Source organism: Mesoplodon mirus (genome assembly GCF_964341445.2).
Source record: "Mesoplodon mirus genome assembly, chromosome: 2".
NCBI lineage: Eukaryota > Metazoa > Chordata > Mammalia > Artiodactyla > Ziphiidae > Mesoplodon > Mesoplodon mirus.
The window spans coordinates 166,013,050-166,034,705 of NC_138977.1; the positions used below are offsets into that span (position 1 = coordinate 166,013,050).

Below are 21,656 nucleotides of genomic sequence, written 5' to 3' on the forward strand. Positions count from 1 at the left end.
GAGGTTGGATTTATTCATACTGTATATGTAGCCATTCATATTCATGTGCTATAATGAATAAGGAATTATTAATAATACATTATACTTAAAATATTGCTTAATAGTTGACCTGGGATTTTCTATGATTAGATTTAATTTGAACTCATTTGACTCTTTTAACAGTCTTGTGAAGTAGCCAGAGTAAGTGTATACCCCCTAATATCACCACTACCAAACCCTTTTATGATGACATAAAGGCTGAAAATTTTCATCTTTGATAAATACTTTTTTCACATTTTTTATTGAATTATAATTTTCATACAGTATTATACTAGTTTCAGATGTACAACATAGTAATTCAGTATTTGTGTGCATTACAAAATGATCACCATGATAAGTCTGTAACCATCTGTCACCATACAAAGTTATTACAGTATTATTGACTTTATTCTCTATGCTGTACATTACATCTCTGTGACTTACTTGTTTTACAACTGGAAGTTTATACCTCTTAATCCCTTTTACAACTATTTCTATTTTGTTTATTCCCCTACCTTTCTCCCCTCTGGAAACCTCCAGTTTATTCTCTGTATCTATGAATCTGGTTCTGTTTTGTTCTGTTTATTCATTTGTGTTGTTTTTTAGATTACACATATAAGTGAAGTCATACAGTATCTATCTTTGACTTACTTCATTTAACATAATACCTTCTAGGTCATCCATGTTATTGCAAATTGCAAGATTTCATTGTGGTTTTTTTGGCTGAGTAATATTCCATGGCATATATATACCACATCTTCTTTATCCATTCATCTATTGATGGACACTTAGGTTGCTTTCATATCTTGTCTATTGTAAATAATGCTGCAGTAAACATAGGGGTACATATATCTTTTCGAATTAGTGTTTTCATTTTCTTCAGATAATACCCAGAAGTATTATTGCTAGATTGTATGGCAGCTCTATTTTTAATTTTTTGAGGAAATCTCTATACTGTTTTCCATAGTGCCGGCATAAGTTTTTGTTCCCACCAACACTGCATGAGTGTTGCCTTTTCTCCACATCCACGCCAGCACTTGTCGTTTCTTGTCTTTTTGATAACAGCCATTCTGACAGGTGTGAGTTGGTATCTCATTGTGGTTTTGATTTGCATTTCCCTGGTGATTAGTGATGCCGAGTATATTTTTGTGTATCTGTTGACCATTTGTATGTTTTCTTTGGAAAAATTTCTATTCAAGTCCTCTGCTTATTTTTGTTGTTGTTGTTGTTGTTGATAATTGAGTTGAATGAGTTCTTTATATATTTTGGATATCAACCCCTTATTGAATATATCATTTACAAATACATCTCCCATTTAGTTGATTGCCTTTTCATTTTGTTGATGACTTCCTTCACTGTGCAGAGCTTTTTACAATTTGATGTAGTCCCATTTGTTTATTTTTGCTTTTTTTATCCTTGCCTGAGGAGACATATTCAAAAAAAGTATTGCTAAGACCAATGTCAAAGAGCTTACTGCCTATGTTTTCTTCTAGGAGTTTTAGGTCTTACATTTAAGTCTTTAATCCATTTTGAGTTTATTTTTGTATATGGTGTGAGAAAGTAGTTCAGTTTCATTCTTTTGCATGTTGCTGTTCAGTTTTTCCAGCACCATATATTGAAGGGGACTATCTTTTCCCATTGTATATTCTTGCCTTCTTTGTCATATAGATTAATTGACCATATAAGCGAGGATTTATTTCTGGGCTCTCTGTTCTGTTCCATTGATCTATGTGTCTGTTTCTATGTCAGTACCATACTATTTTGATTACTCTAGCTTTTTAGTATAGCTTAAAATCAGGGAGCCTGATACCTCCAGCTTTGTTCTTCTTTCTCAAGATTGCTTTGGGTATTCAAGGCTTTTTTTTTTTTTATGGTTCTATACAAATTTTAGGATTATTTGTTCTAGTTGTGTGAAAAATGCCATTGGTATCTTAATAGAGATTGCATTGAATCTGTAGATTGCTTTGAGTAGTATGGAAATTTTAACAATATTAATTCTCCTATGAGCACAGTATATTTTTCCACTTATTTGTGTCATCTTCAATTTCTTTCATCGGTGCCTTATAGTTTTTAGAATATAGGTCTTCCACCTCCTTACTTAAGTTTATTCCTAGGTATTTTATTCTTTTTGATGTGATTGTAGGTGGGATCGTTTTCTTGCTTTCCCTTTTCTGATAGTTCATTATTAATGTGTAGAAATGCAACAGATTTCTGTATGTTAATTATTTTGATAACTGTCAGAGAATGGATGAAATCTTCAAAGTATGACCAAAAAAAAGCCAGGGTAATACTATAAGACAGGGTCAGCAAACTATAACCCACAAGCCAAGGCTTCTGGTTTTTTAAACAAAGTTTTATTACAACACAGTCATGCCCATTCAGTTACTTTTTGTCTGGTTGCTTTGGAGCTACAGTGATGACAGTTGAGTAGTTGCAACAGAGAAATGTATGGCCTACAAAGTCTAAAATATTTACTATCTGGCCCTTTATCGAAAAAAATTGCTAGTCCCTTCTCCTCGAAGAGACTGACTTACCTACTCTACACCTATACCCAGACATACCAATTTTTAAAAGAAACAAAATTTTAGTGAACTTAATTTTAAAGTAAATATATTATGTCTAGACATTAATTTACAAAGGCATACAGGGTACTAGGTTTTAATTGATTGTTTAAATTAAATATCTTATTCATTCTCTGTGAGAAAAGGACAAACCTATTATTGGGGCAAAATACTTTTAAGTAATAAATGTACCTTATAGCTCCTGTCTCAGTTCTTTGGAGAAACATGTGTGATAGTGATTCTATCTGATTAAACAGATGGCGCCTGAGAGAGATCAGTCCTGGACCTACTTCTGTTGTTTTGATAGTTTTTTTAATCCTTGCATATGAAATAAAAATCATACCATCACACTGGTGGGTTATTTAACCTAGTAGAGTGGCTGCTAGGATCTTGAGGATGGGAGGAATATTCATTCCCAATAATAATAGTTTGTTTTTGCTTTTATTTTTAAAACAACAATCAGTAAATAAAAGTATAGATATACATTGATATCAAAGAACCATGCTCAGCTTTAAGCTATAAATTGACTAATTTTGTACAAATGTTTTCTTTTCCTCTCCTGGTAATTTTAGTTTTCTTTTTTATTCATGAACTTGATGAACTTTGCTGAGAAGTATATCGATTATTTAAGTTTTCAAAGCCAACTTTTGCCTTTATTGACTTTTTTTTTTTTTTTTTTTTTTTTTTTTTTTTTTTTTTTTTTTTGCGGTATGCGGGCCTCTCACTGTTGTGGCCTCTCCCGTTGCGGAGCACAGGCTCCGGATGCGCAGGCCCAGCGGCCATGGCTCACGGGCCCAGCCGCTCCGCGGCATATGGGATCCTCCCAGACCGGGGCACGAACCCGTATCCCCTGCATCGGCAGGCGGACTCTCAACCACTGCGCCACCAGGGAGGCCCTATTGACTATTTTTAACGTTAGTTTGTTTTCTGTGTCATTGATTTTACTTTTTTCATTTCCTTGATGCTACTCTTTTTGTATTTAATTTATTCTTTTTCTATCTCTTTGTGGCAGAAACTAGGATTATTTATTTTAAGCATTTCTTATTTTCTAATATGCATTTAAAACTATAAAATCCCCTATAAGTATGAAAATTGTCCTCTAAGTAAGTAGCTCTTGCTACATCCCACAGATTTTATATTGTGATTTCATTATCAGTTTCATTCTTTTGAGGTATAAAACCTGAAAATATATCCTAGTTTCAGAGCAAAAAAGGAGAAAGGTAATTTAATTTTGGTTGAAAACTGTTGTAAATATTTTAGTCCATATCACTTTATGATCAAACTCTACTTTTCTCAACACATATAATTTTACCTTTACTGCCAGTAATTTTCATGGATCATTCTAAGAAAGTATGTTTAAAGTATATGGAAAACATAATTATTAACTGGTTCTCCTTTTATTTTCATGTTGATTTGGGTTATAGGGAAGGATAATTGGAAAGGTAAAAAATAATATTTTTGTTGGTGATATATATTTAGTTAACACCTCTTTTAAACGGGTATTTAACTCTATAACTTTTATGGCTTCTAGAAAGAAAGTGGTCATGATTTTCCAGCAATGAAGATTCTTGTTAGTATGGCCAGTATGTGACATATTCCTAGCCTTTCCATTACATCCTTTGTTCAGCTGAACTTTGGTTAATAGATTTTAGACATATAGATTATAGATTTTGATAGTTATTTTACTAACTGTAGTATTTATTATAATTAGAAATATAGAATAATTCATTAATGTATAATGAATATTCTTACAATATTATAGTTAAGAAAAAATTTTAAGTCATTTTGGGTCACTTGTGTGACATTGCTTATGTAGTGATTTTCTTTGTCACCGCATTCAATATTTATATTAAAGTATTGCCATGTCTGAAATAAGTATGAAATTTGGATTTGCCATTTTAATCAAAAACTAGTTAATGTGCATGTTGTTTCTCTACCTCATCTTATTCCTTTTAAAATATACAATTATTTACTTAAAGTCCAACCATAGAAAGTTGAACCAGTTATTCATAATTAATATTACTTTTGATGGCTATTGATGAGGTTCATTTTAAGGAAAATAGTTTCATTTTGAAGAGCTTTCTTTCCATTGATCACAAAGAATATTGACGTTTTTTTCTCATTGGTCCTTATTCCTGATAGCAAAGGTATTAGGAAAGCTAAATATCCAGAGTTACTCAGTGAACATGGGTATCTTTCAGAACGTCTTACTTAAACTGAATTTGAATCTGCAGAATAATTTCTGTTTACTATACCAAATATGATCTTTCTCCCTGTTTTTGGTCTTATAAAATTAAAATTCTTATTTCTAACATCTAGCTAGCTATAGTTCACAGACATGTAGCCCCTTCCTTCTCACCTCAACCCCAATTCTATGCAGGCCACAGAGTCTAGCATCAGGATTGCTGCAGAGGATTATACAGGCTGTGCCCATAAGAGGGTGGGTTCAGATGGGGACTGAAGTCCTAGAGGGGGTGCCTTTTTCTGTTTTGCATATGTGCAGAAGCACATATTTACACATATGTGTGTAAATATGTGCATATTTACACATGCAGTAAATTAATTCAAGGTCTTATATGCAAGTATTACTTGGTGCTTTTGTCCTTACTTACTGTAGTGTGCAAGTGGTTTTTTATTGTCTTCTTATCTGTTTAGTCTGTGCCATTTCTTTCTGCCACCAATTTCTAAAAGGTTTCTCCTAAAACCTTTCTTCTAAAAGGTTACACATCCAATCTACCCATCCCCATACATCAGATTCTTGCTGCTTTCCATAAGAAATTGAAGTGATTTAGTGTTTGTTTGTGATGTAATTGTTGTCATATGACCATGTTTATTTCTAAGTCATTCCTCAGACAACTTCTTTCTTGAATCTAGGTAATTAAACCTTTAAACTCTCTGAATTTTCCTTAATTTTTGTATGCCTATGTCACCTTCAATTTTAAGCCTTTGAATTTGTTGTTGCTCTTTTTATGCCTGACTTTAATTTATCATTTTCTTAGACCTGAGATTCAAGTTATATTTGTTCTTATATTTTAGGTCGTTCTTCCCTCTTTCCAATAGATGATGGCTTGCTGGATGATGGTCATAATGATCAAGTTGGTGTTTTAAATTCACCCACATGTTACTCAGCTCATCAAAATGGAGAGCGAATAGAACGTTTCTCTCGAAAAGTTTTTGTTGGTGGTCTTCCTCCAGATATTGATGAAGGTAAAATGATGATTTGGCATATAAAAAAACAAACCTGAAATATAATGTGAATGGGGATATGGAGTTTTTTTTACCTCTAGAGATTTTCAGTTAAAATGGATATCCATCTCTGTTTAAGTATTTTGTCACCTGTTGAAATATAAAGATAATTGAACCAATAACTTTTTTTAAGTTTGTTTTTTTACTTTATATCTTATCCATATTGTTATTGTGAGCATTTTTTGTAAATAAGATTTTCATCTAGTTCATCTCCCACTTATGTTTTTTAAATATAGAACATATTTGAATACATTAAACTTCTTGTTCTATGTATTTATTTAAAACTTTTTAAAACTTTTTGTATGAGTATAACATGCATTCATACGCACACACATGCACGCACGTGTGCACACACACACAATGAATTAAAGGTAACCAACCACAAAACTTTACCTGTAATGCATGACAGTTAAAAATTCAATTTCTTTAAGTATAAATGTGCTTTTAGAAACACGTAAGAAAAGAGGCTATAAAACCCAAGCGAATAATGAAAACAGTACATAAACAGGAAATTTAGGTTATACAAAGACTAATAAGCATATGTAAAAATTATCATGTGTAATAATAACAAAAGAAAAATAATTCAAGGTTAAAAATACTGAAACTAATATTCGCAAAGCTGTGGGAAATCTGCCACTCTCGTTCACAACTTACTAATAGAGAATATATTGCTACATTTTGGAAATTTTTTCAGTTGTGATTCAAATATCCACAAACTTATTCTATGTATTAATCAGTATAATAAAGTTTCCATGTGATAAAATAACCTAGAACATGTCATTGGATGTGACCTGTATGTCTTTCACTGAAACTACCTGGCACGTATCAGACTGTAGTATATTTTAGAAATATTATAGCTTTACATGTCTTGTTTCAGCAGCCCTTTTTTTCCTACAATATTTTACTTTATCAAGCAGTAATGGATCTCTTTATGGATCTTTAACTTGATATAATGTTGGCATGTTTTTCAAGCCAGTGATACTTATGATTTGGTATACTATAAATCCATTAGTGTCCATACATTAGTATATAAAATTATAGAAGTCACACTGAATTGATTATTCTAGCCAATGTGCTACTTAAAAACTATTTTGATTAAAATAGCTATTAAGATTTATGTATCATTTTAGTGAGGATATTAGACATGTTTCTAGTATTTATATTCTAGTTTATCTTAGGGTATTTGGTACTTTAAGTTTTTAAATCTTTAAAATAACATATAAAATATAGGAGTTTTTTAGAATGGATCATTAAAACTGATTCCTAATGCATATTATTGTACTTTTTTAAGATGAAATAACTGCTAGCTTCAGAAGATTTGGGCCTTTGGTAGTAGATTGGCCTCATAAAGCAGAAAGCAAGTCCTATTTTCCACCAAAAGGTAAGAGATTTTTTTGTTAATATTTGCTAGGGAATAAGTTATATGAGAGCTAATTTTCTCTGCCTAAAGTATCATTCTAAGTAACTTGGGTACAGACATATAATAAAGTGTCTCTGATCAGTGAACTTAAGAAATGTGTGAAGTGAGAATAAAATATAAACCTATGACTGTTTTAAGTATTGCAAGATACACATAAGTGTTCCAGATAATAGCAGATAACAAGAGAGCAGTATATACTCTTGGTGAATTCAGATAGAGAAGAAAATGAATGGTCAGAAAAAACTCAACTACATAAAGAGATAAAATGTGCAGAGGATGCCTAGTTGTGTTACTTACATATTGCCAGGATACTACTGTGACTGGTCACCAGAGGACAAGAATCACAAATTGAGCGCACATTCATTTGAGCAAAGCAATGCCACAGTCAGTGGGAACAGGAAGGATCACCTCACCCACCCAGAGTGAGGAGGGGAGGCAAGGGGAGAGAAATAAACATGAATCCAGTCAGTCAGATTGCTAATGGCACATTCTCTGAAGTGAATAAAAGAAAGGGGAGGTTGAAAGACTAAGACTTTACTTTGAATATTATTGAAATGTAATTTTAGAAATGAAAAAACACACTGTTATTCTCATGGCTGAGTGGATTTTCAAGCCTGGAAAAAAGACTCCAGTAGATCTATTGAATAATCTGATTTTGTCTCCAGGAAAGGAAACATGTTAAGAGTTATTGGCATACAAAAACTAGCTAAGGGATTGTGGTGATAAATTATATGGGCCGTCTCTACTTTTTGTCATTGAGAATTATAGAACTTCCATTAGTGGTTTATGTAGTTCCTTAGAGAAATGGAATAATGTGGTGATTTTTTTTTAATACCTTTAGATCTAATGCTTACAGAATCCTTTGAACCAGAGATTCTAGATCCCAGGCCTCCATGACAGTCTAGTTAGAGATATGGACCTGTCTCCATATACTCTAAATTTTCACATGATTTTGGAGTTTACTGGACCTGGAGGTCCTGAATCCTTGGTGTAGAGAGAAAATTAGCTCCATATTGATGTAGATGTTCATTTCTTAGCTTAGTTTTAATCTGTTGTTCAGTGTTATGATCCTGTCCTTTTATACAGTTTATTTTACTGAGTGTTCAATAAAAATGCCTGTTGGTTTCTAATGGTCCTGCCTAAACTACCATCATCCCTCGTTTGGACTATTTCAGGTGTATGACTAGTCTGTCCACATTTCTGGCTATCTCCAGTTTTTCTCCCACAGCATAGCTAGAGTAATATCTGTGAAAACAATCTGATGGTGCTACTCCTTGCTTCCAGCTTAAAACCCATCAATGGTTTCTCTTATTGTTAGGATAAAGGCAAAAATGCATTCTTCCTGCCCGCCCTCCCCATCCTGTTCCTTCTGCCAGTATTGCTTCTTGTTTCTTTCTGGCTCTGCAAACTGGCCTTGCTCTCTCCTGCCTCAGGACTTTTATGTTTGTTGTTCTCTTGACCTGAAGGCTTTCCCTGCCTCTTCATCTGCATGTCTACTTTTCTCAGCTTAAATATCAGTTGCTGGTGGGAAACTGTTAAGGACCCACCTAATGAGGTCAAATCCTCCTATTGTAGGCCCTTCTAGAACTGTGCCCTTTCAGAGCACTCCTCACAGTTGCAATATTACAGTTTTACAATTTTATAAATATGCTTTTGTTTTATTAATGTCAGATTCTTCCATTAATTTCTCAGACTGTGTCTTTACTCATCTTTGTATTCTCAGTAATTCATGGGTTGATAGTTGCCTAATAAATGATATATACAACTATAAATACTGTAGGATAGTTTATCCTTTGACCTGAAGTAGGTGGGGGAAAGCTTCATTGAGAAATTTTGAACTAAATCTAAAAGATACTGTGCAATTTAGATAGATTAAAAAGTTGTGGGCTTCCCTGGTGGCGCAGTGGTTGGGAGTCCGCCTGCCGATGCAGGGGACACGGGTTCGTGCCCCGGTCCGGGAAGATCCCACGTGCTGCGGAGCGGCTGGGCCCGTGAGCCATGGCCGCTGAGCCTGCGCGTCCGGAGCCTGTGCTCCGCAACGGGAGAGGCCACAGCAGTGACAGGCCCACGTACCGCAAAAAAAAAAAAAAAAAGTTGTTCAATAGAGTTCCAGGCAGGAGTTGAAATATAATTTTAGAAAGGTATTAGAATTAGTTTTTGTCAAGACAGATACATATTTTCTGCATATGCAGAAATGTAAGAAAGGTAGGTTGGCACTAATTTCATGAAACAGAATAGTTGCTGTCTTTGTTGCTGTTGCATTGTTATTGTTATGGTTTTTGTGGTAGTTGTTAGTTTATTTTCTCAAACTGAAAACAAGAAAAAACAACAACAAATATTAGCAGTGGCAAATCATACTATTTTGGTATAATTATAGTTAATTGTACTCATTGCCAAAGACCAATGTTCCTAAACCTTGTGCTTTCAAGCATTTTTGTCATTGATGTAATTCATCATTTTCCATGGTTTGGAAAACACTGGTGTAGAAGCATCCAGTTGACAAAGCTACCTTATAATTAAGGTAATGACTTGAGACATTGGATCCTGAGCCACACTTATACATACCTGTCCTTTGCAGTGAATAAGATTCACCCTATGTAAACATTAGCTTATGCTAATAAATTCTAAAGAACTATTAGATGGTATTTTTGGTACGAGTATTTTATAATATTTAATGGCTTGCCTTAACTAGATCATAATTTACCTGCCATGTTGCTTAATTAATTTTTGTGATACATTTCTTCCATAATAATCACAAAAATTATTAAGCAGTATTAAAATATTACTATCAGAAATTAACATCATAAAAACATAACATTAAAAATATTGACTTTAAAATACTATTTTAGTAAATCAGTCTTATATCTCCTCAATTATTACAAAACAATTACAGCTCTCAAAACCTTAGCTTGGGAACTTCCCTAGTGGTCCAGTGGTTAAGACTCGGCGCTTCCAATGCAGGGGTCACGGGTTTGATCCCTGGTTGGGGAACTAAGATCCCACATGCCATGTGGTGTAGCCAAAAAATAAAAAAATAAATTTAAAAATAAAATAAATAAAACCTTAGCTCGTATCAAAATTAAAGCCTTCATATAAAGAAAACCAGTCTTTTTAAAATTTTTTCAAGCCTATTTAAATTGTTTCTAGCAATTAAAAAGTTCTAAGATGTGGTTTTAATCTTGCATAATCATACCTTTGGAAGTTTCTATTTGTGTAGGTTGGCTTTATGGCTTATTTATGCAATCAGGTATTGTAATTTTATTAAAATGAAGTACTTTTTCTGTGTGTCACATCAGACCTTTGTGGCACTAAAAGCCATTGTTGGCAATAAGCTGTGTTTTTTGAATTCCTAGTAAAACATGACCTCTTACTTCCCATTGTTTAATGGCACAGACATGGTTCGCCTGATTGAAGACATCTTCACATTGGGACTAGGTTTCAGTGCTCTAGGTTTTGTGCATAGAAATCTTGTCAAGGAAAAGGGGTATTGTTAGGTCATTTATAGTCATCTACTGCTGGGAATAATCACATAACAGGAAACTTGTAATGTAAATTTTGATGCCTTCTTTTTATAATGAACTGTATTCTGCCTGCTAGATACATCATATTTGATTAAAATTTGACAATTGCTTGTCACAAGGAAAGGAGGAGGGGCATATTTTCAAAAGGTACAGGAATCTAAGCAAGAACTTGGATCCAAAGTGCAAACATAGTCTCCAGGCTGTTTGAAAAAAAGTGTTCTGCTGCTCATCCACCTTGAGACGGACTTGTGGACACAGAGCGGGAAGGGAAGGCTGGGGTGAATTGAGAGAGTAGCACTGACATACATGCACTGCTGTGTGTAAAATAGATAGCTAATGAGAAGTTGCTTTATAGCACAGGGAGATCAGCTCCGTGCTTTGTGACCACCTAGAGGGGTGGGATAGGGAGGGTGGGAGGGAGGCTCAAGAGCGAGAGGATATATGTATACATATAGCTGACTCACTTTGTTGTACAACAGAAACTACCACAACATTGTAAAGAGATTATAATCCAATAAAGATGTAAAAAATAAAATAAAAGTCTGACCCATCCTGAAGGAACCTGTTTCTTTTTTTAAATGAATTTATTTATTTATTTTTGGCTGCGTTGGGTCTTTGTTGTTAGGTCTTCGTTGCTGTGCGCGGGCTTTCTCTAGTTGTGGTGGGTGAGGGCTTCTCTTCGTTGTGGTGCGTAGGCTTCTCATTGCAGTAGCTTCTGTTGTTTCGGAGCTCAGGCTCTAGGCTCACGGGCTTCAGTAGTTGCAGCACATGGGCTCCGTAGTTGTGGCTCGCAGGCTCTAGAGCGCAGTCTCAGTAGTTGTGGCACATGGGCTTAGTTGCTCTGCGGCATGTGGGGTCTTCCCGGACCGGGGCTCGAACCCATGTTCCCTGCATTGGCAGGCGGATTTTTAACCACTGCACCACCAGGGAAGTCTGGAATCTGTTTCATTCCAACCTCCCTAAGGGAGTTTTCTTAGTATCCTTTGGAAGTTGTCAGGATGATTGTGGAATTTTCCCTCTACTTATGGAAATTCCTGGGCCTTTCCACATGTGCTCTTTTCCACCTGTGCAAAAGTATGCTCTAGAACTTGTCTTACCCTGAGGGCATTTGAAGGAAACTTCAGCTCCTGCTATGCTCAACTGGTTAATCCTGCCACATTCTTTAAGAAGACAGTATCATGGGAGACCTTAGAGCTGATCTAGGTTTGAAATTAATCAACCAACTACTTGCTTATGTGACTGACTTTGGGCAAGTAGTTTAACCACCTGACACCTCAGGGTTTTCTTCTGTAATTGGGAATAATGTTTCATAGACTTGTGAGCATCAAATGAAATAATTCACGTAAAGCTCTTATCACAGTATCGGATAGTAAGTGCTCTATATAAAGTAGCTAGTTATTTTACTGAGTATCTCTTTTTGTGTGTATTCCATAGGATATTATGCTCTCCTAGAGAAAGTATAATGATTGTAGTCCTATTTTATAGTTATTTTTCATCTTTTTCAAAGGCATGTATTTTCTAAACCATACTGAAATTTGGGGTGAAATCACTTACCTTGACATATTGCCTCATTCTTATGGTTATTACAGGCTATGCATTCCTTCTCTTTCAAGAAGAGAGCTCAGTCCAGGCACTAATTGATGCTTGTATTGAAGAAGATGGAAAACTCTATCTGTGTGTTTCCAGCCCTACTATCAAGGACAAACCTGTAAGTAAATGCTACTCAAACTTTAAGTTACAAATGCAAGTTTTCCAAAAACTGTTTTGAAATTATCGTTAGTGAAAAAATAAATAAACTACCATTTTGAGTTCAATTTTTAAAAATTCATATAATTTATTGTATCTGGATAAAATATTAACAGTTTGTTTCCAAACCCATCTATCCAAAATTTTGAACAGTACAGTGGCACAAAGCTCATCAGCTATTAAAGGAGTGAGACCTAATACAGTAATGTCATTTTCTTCATAGGTTCAGATCCGTCCTTGGAATTTAAGTGATAGTGATTTTGTGATGGATGGTTCTCAGCCTTTGGATCCTCGAAAAACAATTTTTGTTGGAGGTGTTCCTAGGCCATTAAGGGCTGGTAAGTAGAATGTTAACAAATTTTGGTTTTTTAAAAAAGTCATTTAAATATGAATTGATTCAGTACGCATTTGGTACTATTGTGTACATGTCACCACTGGGTGGGTGAAGGGCAGATTCTCCTGCTCCAATAGTTGCTTGCTACAGAATTTTGAGACAGATTCTGAGAATTGTTCTTAAGACCATTAAGGAACTGGAGAAGTGGACACTCATCTATGAATATTGATAGCTAACTCCAAACAGACTCTGTAAGAAGAATCCATTCAAATACTGCATTTATGACTTCTTAAGTGTAACTCTCTAAGATAATGAGAATTGGGGATCTTTTTATGGAGGTTGATTCTGATATCTGAAGAAGAAATATGGGATTTTTTTTAAAGGCACTTTATATAAGTGAATGATAAACTTCTGTTCATCAGTAATCAGGAACCAGAGATCTACCAGAAGAGGTCATATAGGAACATAATTATAGATGTAAATGCCCCCCGTACAAGCAAGTTTTTTGATACTGTGTACCCTTGTGAAGTGTGTTAGCGCCTTCCATCACTGAAAACATCCTCTTCCAGTATGGGAGGTGCATGTTAAAGAACTATTCACACATGTAAATACTTACAGACATAGCTACTACAAAGAAAGACTAAAGGGAATAGAAGAGCATACAGCAAGGAAATGTGCTGTGTCTGATATTTTAAAGATACTTGTATTTGAGCTGACATATAAAGATTGAACAGAAGGAGCAGGGTTAGGTGGTAGGAGGTTGTGAAGAGTGTTTCAGACAAAGGGAACAGCATATTCAAAGATCTTCAGTGGAGGGAAGCAGAGTGCCTCGGAGAGACTGAGGGAAGTCCAGAGTCACAGCCTTGGGTATAAGGAATGAGGTGAGAGATACGAGAAGACATTGAAAAAGTAAATAGGAGTCAGATCATACAAGTCTAATAGCTAACTTGTTATTTATCCTCAGAGAAACTGGAAACCAATGAAGAGTTTTTAAGTAAAAGAGAGACATGATCATATTTTAATTTTTAAAAGACCAGTTTAGTTAATGACTTGTGGAGAGGGGAGTCAAGTTGAGAGTAGTTATAGGTAGACCAATTTAGGAGCCTATTATTGCAGTCCAGGAGACAAATAGTGGTGTCTTGGGTTAGTGATAGTGGTGGTGGTGGAAGAGCCAAGTGAACAGATGTCACAGATATTTATAAGATAAATGCAAAGGCTGAATCTCAGTTTTCAGTCTTAAGCTACTAGGTAGACACTGATACTGCTAACTGAGAAGATAAAGAACACTGGAGAAAGAGCAGGTTGGAAGAAGATTGTGTTATTAGTTTTGAAAGCTAGTTTGTGCCACCATTCAGAGTTCCCAAGGAGAAATTTCAGTTAAGCCATTGGTATCTGCTATATTTTTAAGAGAATCACTCTTGCTGCTGTTTTGAAAATAAACTTGGGGCAGGGGAGGGGGCAGGGGGCAGAAACAAGGAGATAAGGCTATTGCCATGATCTAGAGGAAAAAGAATGATACCTTGAAACAGGATGTTAGTGATGGAGGCAAAGAGATTGGATTCTAGATATGTCTTGGAAATCAAGTTCACAGGGTTGCATATACAGTGGGGAAAAAAGAAAATAGAAAGGATGAAGCCAAGGGTCTTGAGTTGACAACTTCATCTTTTCCATTGCTCCCTGAGTCAGCAAAAACTCGCTCGAGTAGGTTTAATTGGATGGTGGAAGATCAGGAGTGCCATTTAGAACATACTGAATGGTGCAGTGTCTGTTAAATATCAATATGACTTGTCCAGTAGACAGCTGAGTTGTCCAGTTCTTCTGTGGTGAGAGCAGGTGAGCTCTAGTATACAAGAGAAAGGATTAGATTTAGAAAAGAGCATTATCCTATTGACTTTCACTTTTTAAAAAAAAAAGTACTTAAAAATTGTTGATTTACTGTGTTCTCTCCCATTTGATGTGAACTTCTTTTCCTTTTCAAGTGGAGCTTGCTATGATCATGGACCGGCTGTATGGTGGCGTTTGTTATGCAGGAATTGATACAGATCCTGAGCTAAAATATCCAAAAGGTGCTGGTCGAGTTGCTTTCTCCAATCAGCAGAGCTATATTGCTGCCATTAGTGCTCGGTTCGTTCAGCTTCAGCATGGTGATATTGATAAACGTGTAAGTTGCATATTGGGAAATCATTTAAGTCCTATCATGAGGTGCTGATCCAAAGCTTACTACCCTACAGAGTTAATAATGTAATTCAAAAACCGAGTGTTTATTTTTCTATATTCCTTTAGCTCTTAAAGAGTATTATATCAAAATATCCCTGAAATGTAAAATTCTTGAGTAGACTTTAAATTTTAGGTATAATACACAAAATATAATTTTAAAGGCATTTCAAAAAATTTTATCAGCCAATAAGGTCTTAATATCCTTTTAACTATAGAGGCAGAGCTTGTTTTAAGAACTTGTACTCTGGAGTCAGACTACCTGGGATCCCATTTCCACCATATGTTGTTCTGTAACCCTGGGCACATGAACCCTCTTTATGCCTCTTATTCCTCACTTATAAAATGGAAAACAGTAATAGTATCTCTTTCACAGTTATTTTGAGGAGTAAGTGAATTCACATATGTAGAAGCACTTAGAACAGAGCTTGGCACTAAGTGTTACTTAAGTGTTACTTATTTTTGATTTATAAAACCTAAAATAAAAACACATTTTATATATTTTCCTAAATATATGCAAAAAATAAATATGTAAATAAAGTAAATATATAGATGATTGTCCTAAACTTTAAAACATTTACTCTTTAGTAGCATTGCTTAGGTCATCACAGTAAGAACTTTTAGGAAGTGTTACGGATGATAACTGTGAGAGCTACCCTATTGAATAATTTCTAATACTGATTACCATCTAAAATAAGAGAAAGGAGTGAACAAAACTCAATTGTTCCTTTACAAATCTATCTCATGCTAAAATCTGTGAATAGTTCCTGAATAATCATGTTTACATTTTTAGTACAGATGAGATATACTAAAAATATGAGGTAAATTAACTTTTTTATACCCATTATAGTAGATATAACTTGAGTGAGTACTTATTTTACCAGTGTAACAGTTTATTGAAGCTTCTTCTCTGAGGCTTTACTGTTTTGGGGGCAGGGGAGCTGGTTAACTAATACCTACAGACCATAGACTCTAGTAGTAGTCCCCAAAATTTAATTATCAAATCATACCATTTAGAAAAGACGTACAGCATAAATTCAGTTCACATTTGCAAAGTGGCATTTTTGTTTGCATTGTTACTTAAAATGTTGCCCCCCAATAAAGAAAGAAAAAAATTAACTATCTAAGAAAAAGGGCTCTGCTTTTACTCAGACATGCTATGAAATTTTGTTTAACTGATTTGAGCCTTAAAGTTCCTCTCATTCAGTAGTTTCCACCCTCCACTGCACATTAAAGTTACCTGGGAACTTAGGAAAACCTTGACATCTGGGTCCCACCCCCAGAGATTCTGCTGTAATTGGTCTGGGATGCAGCATGGGCAGCAGTAGTTTGTAAAGCCCCCAGGGTGATTCTGATGTCCAGCCATGCTTTAGACCAGCGGTCCCCAACCTTTTTGACACCAGGAACCAGTTTCGTGGAAGAGTTTTTCCACGGACGGGCGTAGGTGGGGTGGGGGCGATACTTTAGGCAGCAATGTGAGCGATGGAGGGGATGGTTCAGGTGGTATTGCGAGCTGGGGAGCAGCAGGTGAAGCTTTGCTCGCTCTTGCTCCCTTGCTTGCTCGCTTGCTTGCCCGCCGCTCAGCTCCTGCTGTGCAGCCTGGTTCCTAACAGGCCACAGACTGGTACTGGGCCACGGACCGGGGTTTGGGGACCTCTGCTTTAGCCCACTGATCTAGTCTAACCCCCTACTTTTGCAGAGAGGTGATAGGGTCACAGAGGAAGTTATTTACATATTATATAATTGTAGTTGTTTAATATGCAGAAGCAGAGGGAAAAGATTATTGCAGTGCCATGCTTCATACCTCTTTGTTTCCAAAATGATAGTGGAGGACCAATTATTTGGGGCAACGTATTGATTCTTAAAGAGAAACCCTGATAGAAAGCAAGTGAATTGAGAAACACTTGCCTTCTTAAAAAGGCATTGAACTACCTGAGAGAAAAGTTTACTTTTTTAAGATATGTGCTACTAAGGTATGTTTTGAACTTTATTTGAAAGAATTTGAGCCTTAAATATTTTACAAGTTGTTAGTTTTGCTTATACAAAAAAACCAAACCCTTAATCTTTATACCTTTCATCTCTCTAATAAGAATATAGTTATTAAACCATAAAAACAGATTAAATTTAAATTTATAGCTGATAATCCAAGGGTACACAGGATGCTTATTTGGAGGGAATTAAAATTGTTTATTCAACTCACCTTTAGGCTCATGAACACTTTGAATTTTACTTTCATCTCCCTGATAGCCATGAAGAACAGTCACCACAAATGTGTAAATCATTTTAAATTTTATATGTTATTCCATGAGTAGTATAATTCATTGTGACTTCTGGTAGTTACTGAGTGAATTGTGATATACTTCAAGTTGGCTAATTAATTATTAATCATTTTATTAGTTATGACTCCAGGTGATTGTGTATCACAGATAGCTCCTCTGAAGTGAAAAAGGGAAAATAATGGAGAATAAGAATAGTGAAGAATCAATGAAACTCCCTTTCACACATTCAAGAGCTGTTAGAGATTATTATTAATCGCAAATAGGTTTTGACTGTATTCTAAAATCATAAATTTGAAATCCAGTTTTTCATCTTTGAAGTTTTGATTTTGAGTTAAGTAGATTAGCTTCATAAAATAATATCTAGAATTTAAAAATATGCAAAAGATACAATTTAGGACAATAAAATGTCCAATATATATAAAATACGTTTATCCTAACCCTAACCATGAAATACAAATGCAAAACGTACAATACAATACAAATATAAATACAAAAACAAAAATGTAATTTTATTACCCTCCTGTCAAATGTTTGTTTTACAGTTCTTTTCATCAGTCAACTAGGTTGTTTCTAGTTTGCTGTTATTGTTTTTGTTCAAAATAATACTGAAGAAAAATACCCTTATATATTCATTTTTTGCACACATGCAAGTATTTCAGTAGAATACATTCAAAATAGAAATTGTTGGGTCATTATTTTTTACCTTGGGCAAACCAAGCCCTTTAAACGCTCAATTTTCTCTCCTCTCCCGAGGAAAGGCAGAGATCATAGGCTGCCTGGCACTATTCAGTCAAACAAAAGTAGTAACCTTTCATTCATAAAGTTATTACAAGCCAGAAAACAAGGCTGTTGCAGCTAATAGTAGCTAATGCTGATATACAGAGTATTTGCCATGTGCCACACTATCTTCAGGGCTTTTACTTGCATAATCTAATCCTTACAGCTCTATAAAGCAGGTTCTATTGCCTTTCTCATCTCACAGATACAGAAACTGAGGTTAAAAAGTTTAGTATTTAGAGCTGACCTAAGTCTGAGGTCTTCTTCTGAGTCAGGCTTTCACAGTGGGACTTTGACTTCATATCTTATAAATTCACAGAAGTCTAGACATACCCTTAATAAGGTTATCCACAGTTCTGGTTTGTCTGTACCAGTTATTTACAAGCAGGGTATCGCTCTCACCTGTAGTAGAGACACGTTGCCATGATCAGTGGCTGCTGGGTTATGCCATCTCACAAGTGGCACTGGAATAAGAAAACAAAGGTGTAAATACTATTTGTCTTCCAAACCCTTCTGTTTTTCACTCACAGTCACCCCCACCTCTGAAAATATTAACACACAGGTGTTTTAAAGATGTTACTTCAAGAAAGGTGAGGGTGGAATGTTTTGCGAATCAATTAGGATTATATAGTTTTTTTAAATTATTTTTTGTCTTTGGAAAAGAGAGTTATTTAAATACTATTCAGTTTATAGTTCTCAGAAGAAAACATATCAAAATACAATAAAATTACCAAACTAAGAGCTCATTTAATCATATGGTCAATTATGAACATGAAACATAAAAAAGATTAGTATAAGAACAAAATGATTTAATTTTTTTTAACCTACTATATGGTGAAGCTATTACCCAGGGAAGAGGCCTTCTTTCTCAGCATTGAATGTTGGTCCTTTTCTCTAGAACATTGTATGAACCTTTTAAAGCATTGCTAAAGTGACTTTTGAAGCAGACCTAATGGGATATGTTTTCTCTCTTTTTCTAGGTGGAGGTAAAGCCATATGTGCTAGATGACCAGATGTGTGATGAATGCCAGGGCGCACGCTGTGGTGGAAAATTTGCTCCCTTTTTTTGTGCCAATGTCACTTGCCTGCAGTATTACTGTGAGTTTTGTTGGGCAAATATCCACTCTCGTGCAGGACGTGAGTTCCATAAGCCATTGGTAAAGGAAGGTGCTGATCGCCCACGTCAGATCCACTTCCGCTGGAACTAAGAATAGCAAACCTGCCTCTGTTTAACAAGGAAAGAAAGGGTGCATGTGGCTTACTGTGTCTGAAGATACTGACATGCAGAAGAAATAAGTGCATTCTTCTGCTTTCACCCCAGCTATCAATACATGCATCTTTATCAGCAGCCAAAACACTACAAGCCTCTTGTTTTTCACCAAAACCCTACATCTCAGGCTTACTAATTTTTGTGATATTTTCATGTTAATATAAAATGTTTTTTTGTATTTTCTCCAAGTTATTTTTATATGTAAAGTTAAAATTAGATATGAGAATGTTTTGCGTAGGGGCAAACAGTCTGCTGCTATATAGTGGGTGAAGCGTGCACTTATTTCTAAACGTGGGTTTTTAACTTCAAGATCTGCCCCAGTAATTTACCAAAGGTAGCAAAATAATAGTGAAGATGGAATATGTCTGCTACAAATGCTTATTTTTATTGTTGCTATTTTCAGTGTATACATAAACTAAAAATTAGGGTTGATTTTTTTGCTCTCCATTTTGACTTGCAAGAAATAATACCTCAAGATAATCTGATTTATTAGCTATTTTTAAACATTTTTAATCACAAGCTGTATTAGCTTTGCTGCTATATAGGTGTTATGTGTAAATGCCACCTATTAATACGGGATTGAAAACGTTAGAGACACACTGCATTGCAGATAAAATGCAGGCAGCACAATATGGCCTAAACTGCCATAGTTTTAGAATGTGAAAAAAAAAATGCATGTTTACTTACCTGTATACACCATATGCATGCACTAGAATTATTAACTAACAAGAGGTGAGGTATTGCAAATGTTCAAAAAAGCTCTCTTGAATCTAGGTAGCATGAACAAATTATAAAATTTGTTTAAAAAAAGCAAACTTGCATGCATTATTGTGACTTCAAGTTAAAAAAAAATGTCCTACATGTGTACAATATGCAAATTAGTTTTAGATTAGAGAGTGCAGCCATTTTGTGATCTGGTCAGTAGTGGAATTTGATTTTATGCAGACTGGATGTAATATTTGTAATCCCTGTGCAATTTTGTGATGTGCGGTTCTAATTCATGTGCAGTGATATAGTATAGATAAAAGACTGAGTAAAAGAAAATTACTAGAATTTTAAAGAAAGTTGATTTTAGCCCCTTTGATAGTTCATGGTTAAGACATCCTTTATAAACCAAAGATGGCCAGCACACTGCTAACTGGTCACCAAATGTAAGACCCGCAGGAAGCCCATATTTAAACAAAGGAACTTTATCAAAGAATGCAAAACTTTAGTAAACCTAAGTAAAGTCAAAATGGAGATGGGGAAATATACAGATGGCTAGTTGCATAAAATTCAATTTTACCTTAAAGATAATGGTGAAATCTGGCTTAAACTTGCATACATGTTTGACCTATGTATATTGGGGTCTTCTGTCTAAACTGGGGTCACTGTTGCATGGAAATTGTTGTTCTTAATGGTTAAGAATTGCTTTTTTAAAAAAAAATTTTGATGAAGGAATTTTGGTAATGACTTTGCTTGCAGTTTTTTTGAGAAAGTGGCATGGAAACATGCAATAGTTAATGAGTTTCTTTTGGTACTGAACACTATTAGAATATCATTAGTGATATTTTTTCTCTTTAGAGCATTTTTAATGCAACTAGCCCCTATATTTTAATGTAAGAGTTACTCTGCAATCTAAGCAAAGCACCCAGCAATGGTAGATGTTTTTTTTAAAATGCTGAAATAAGATTCTTGACTCTAAAGAGAGAAAATTACAAGGGTGTTGCCGTATTGCAGCCCCTTGGGACAATCCTTCATGTGAGCAAAGTGTTGATCTTAATACTGGTTGTCTATGGTGTGCTTTTTTGTACTGTAAAAATATGTGGTTCATGTCTAACTCTGCTGTTTTATTGTGGTTGTGGTTCAAGTTTTTAATGTTTAAAGTTGATGCTGTTTTCAGAAGAGCTTTTTACTAATTTATTTGTCAATGTTCCCTATTTGTTACTTAACCATGATCCTCCAGATTTTTGGAGCATTCTTTTCTAACCCTAACCCTGCCAACCTTGATCCATTTGACATTTGTTATGCACTATTTTTATATCTCTGTGAGAGATTTTTCCAACAGTCAGCTATTTTATGGCACACTTTTTTTGACTGATGACATCTCCTTTGCTATACCTCAATTTTTGGAATTTAGAAAAGAAATCAGTAGTTTTGCAATGTTAATTATTTAGATATTTAATTTCGCAGATTTTTAAACTTTATTTTCATAATTTCTGCTTAATGTTTAAAATTGAAGAGCCTTTTCATGTATTAAATAGTGAACACTAAAATAAATTATATGATGA

The 21,656-nt window shown here is 34.9% G+C and overlaps 1 protein-coding gene across 9 annotated transcripts in view; it reads left to right on the forward strand.

Annotated features, from left to right (window-relative positions):
- CPEB2 (cytoplasmic polyadenylation element binding protein 2) overlaps positions 1-21,656 on the forward strand; it is a 65,417-nt gene that overhangs the window by 42,305 nt on the left and 1,456 nt on the right. For all 9 annotated transcript variants that reach the window (XM_082637581.1, XM_082637583.1, XM_082637585.1 and 6 more), the window contains 6 exons: positions 5,616-5,786; positions 7,117-7,206; positions 12,356-12,474; positions 12,736-12,850; positions 14,826-15,007; positions 19,097-21,656. The exon at positions 19,097-21,656 is cut by the window's right edge and continues 1,456 nt beyond it. In XM_082637581.1, the coding sequence (XP_082493707.1) occupies positions 5,616-5,786; positions 7,117-7,206; positions 12,356-12,474; positions 12,736-12,850; positions 14,826-15,007; positions 19,097-19,324 (905 nt within the window). In that variant the 3' untranslated portion in view covers positions 19,325-21,656. The remainder of the gene's footprint in view (positions 1-5,615; positions 5,787-7,116; positions 7,207-12,355; positions 12,475-12,735; positions 12,851-14,825; positions 15,008-19,096) is intronic.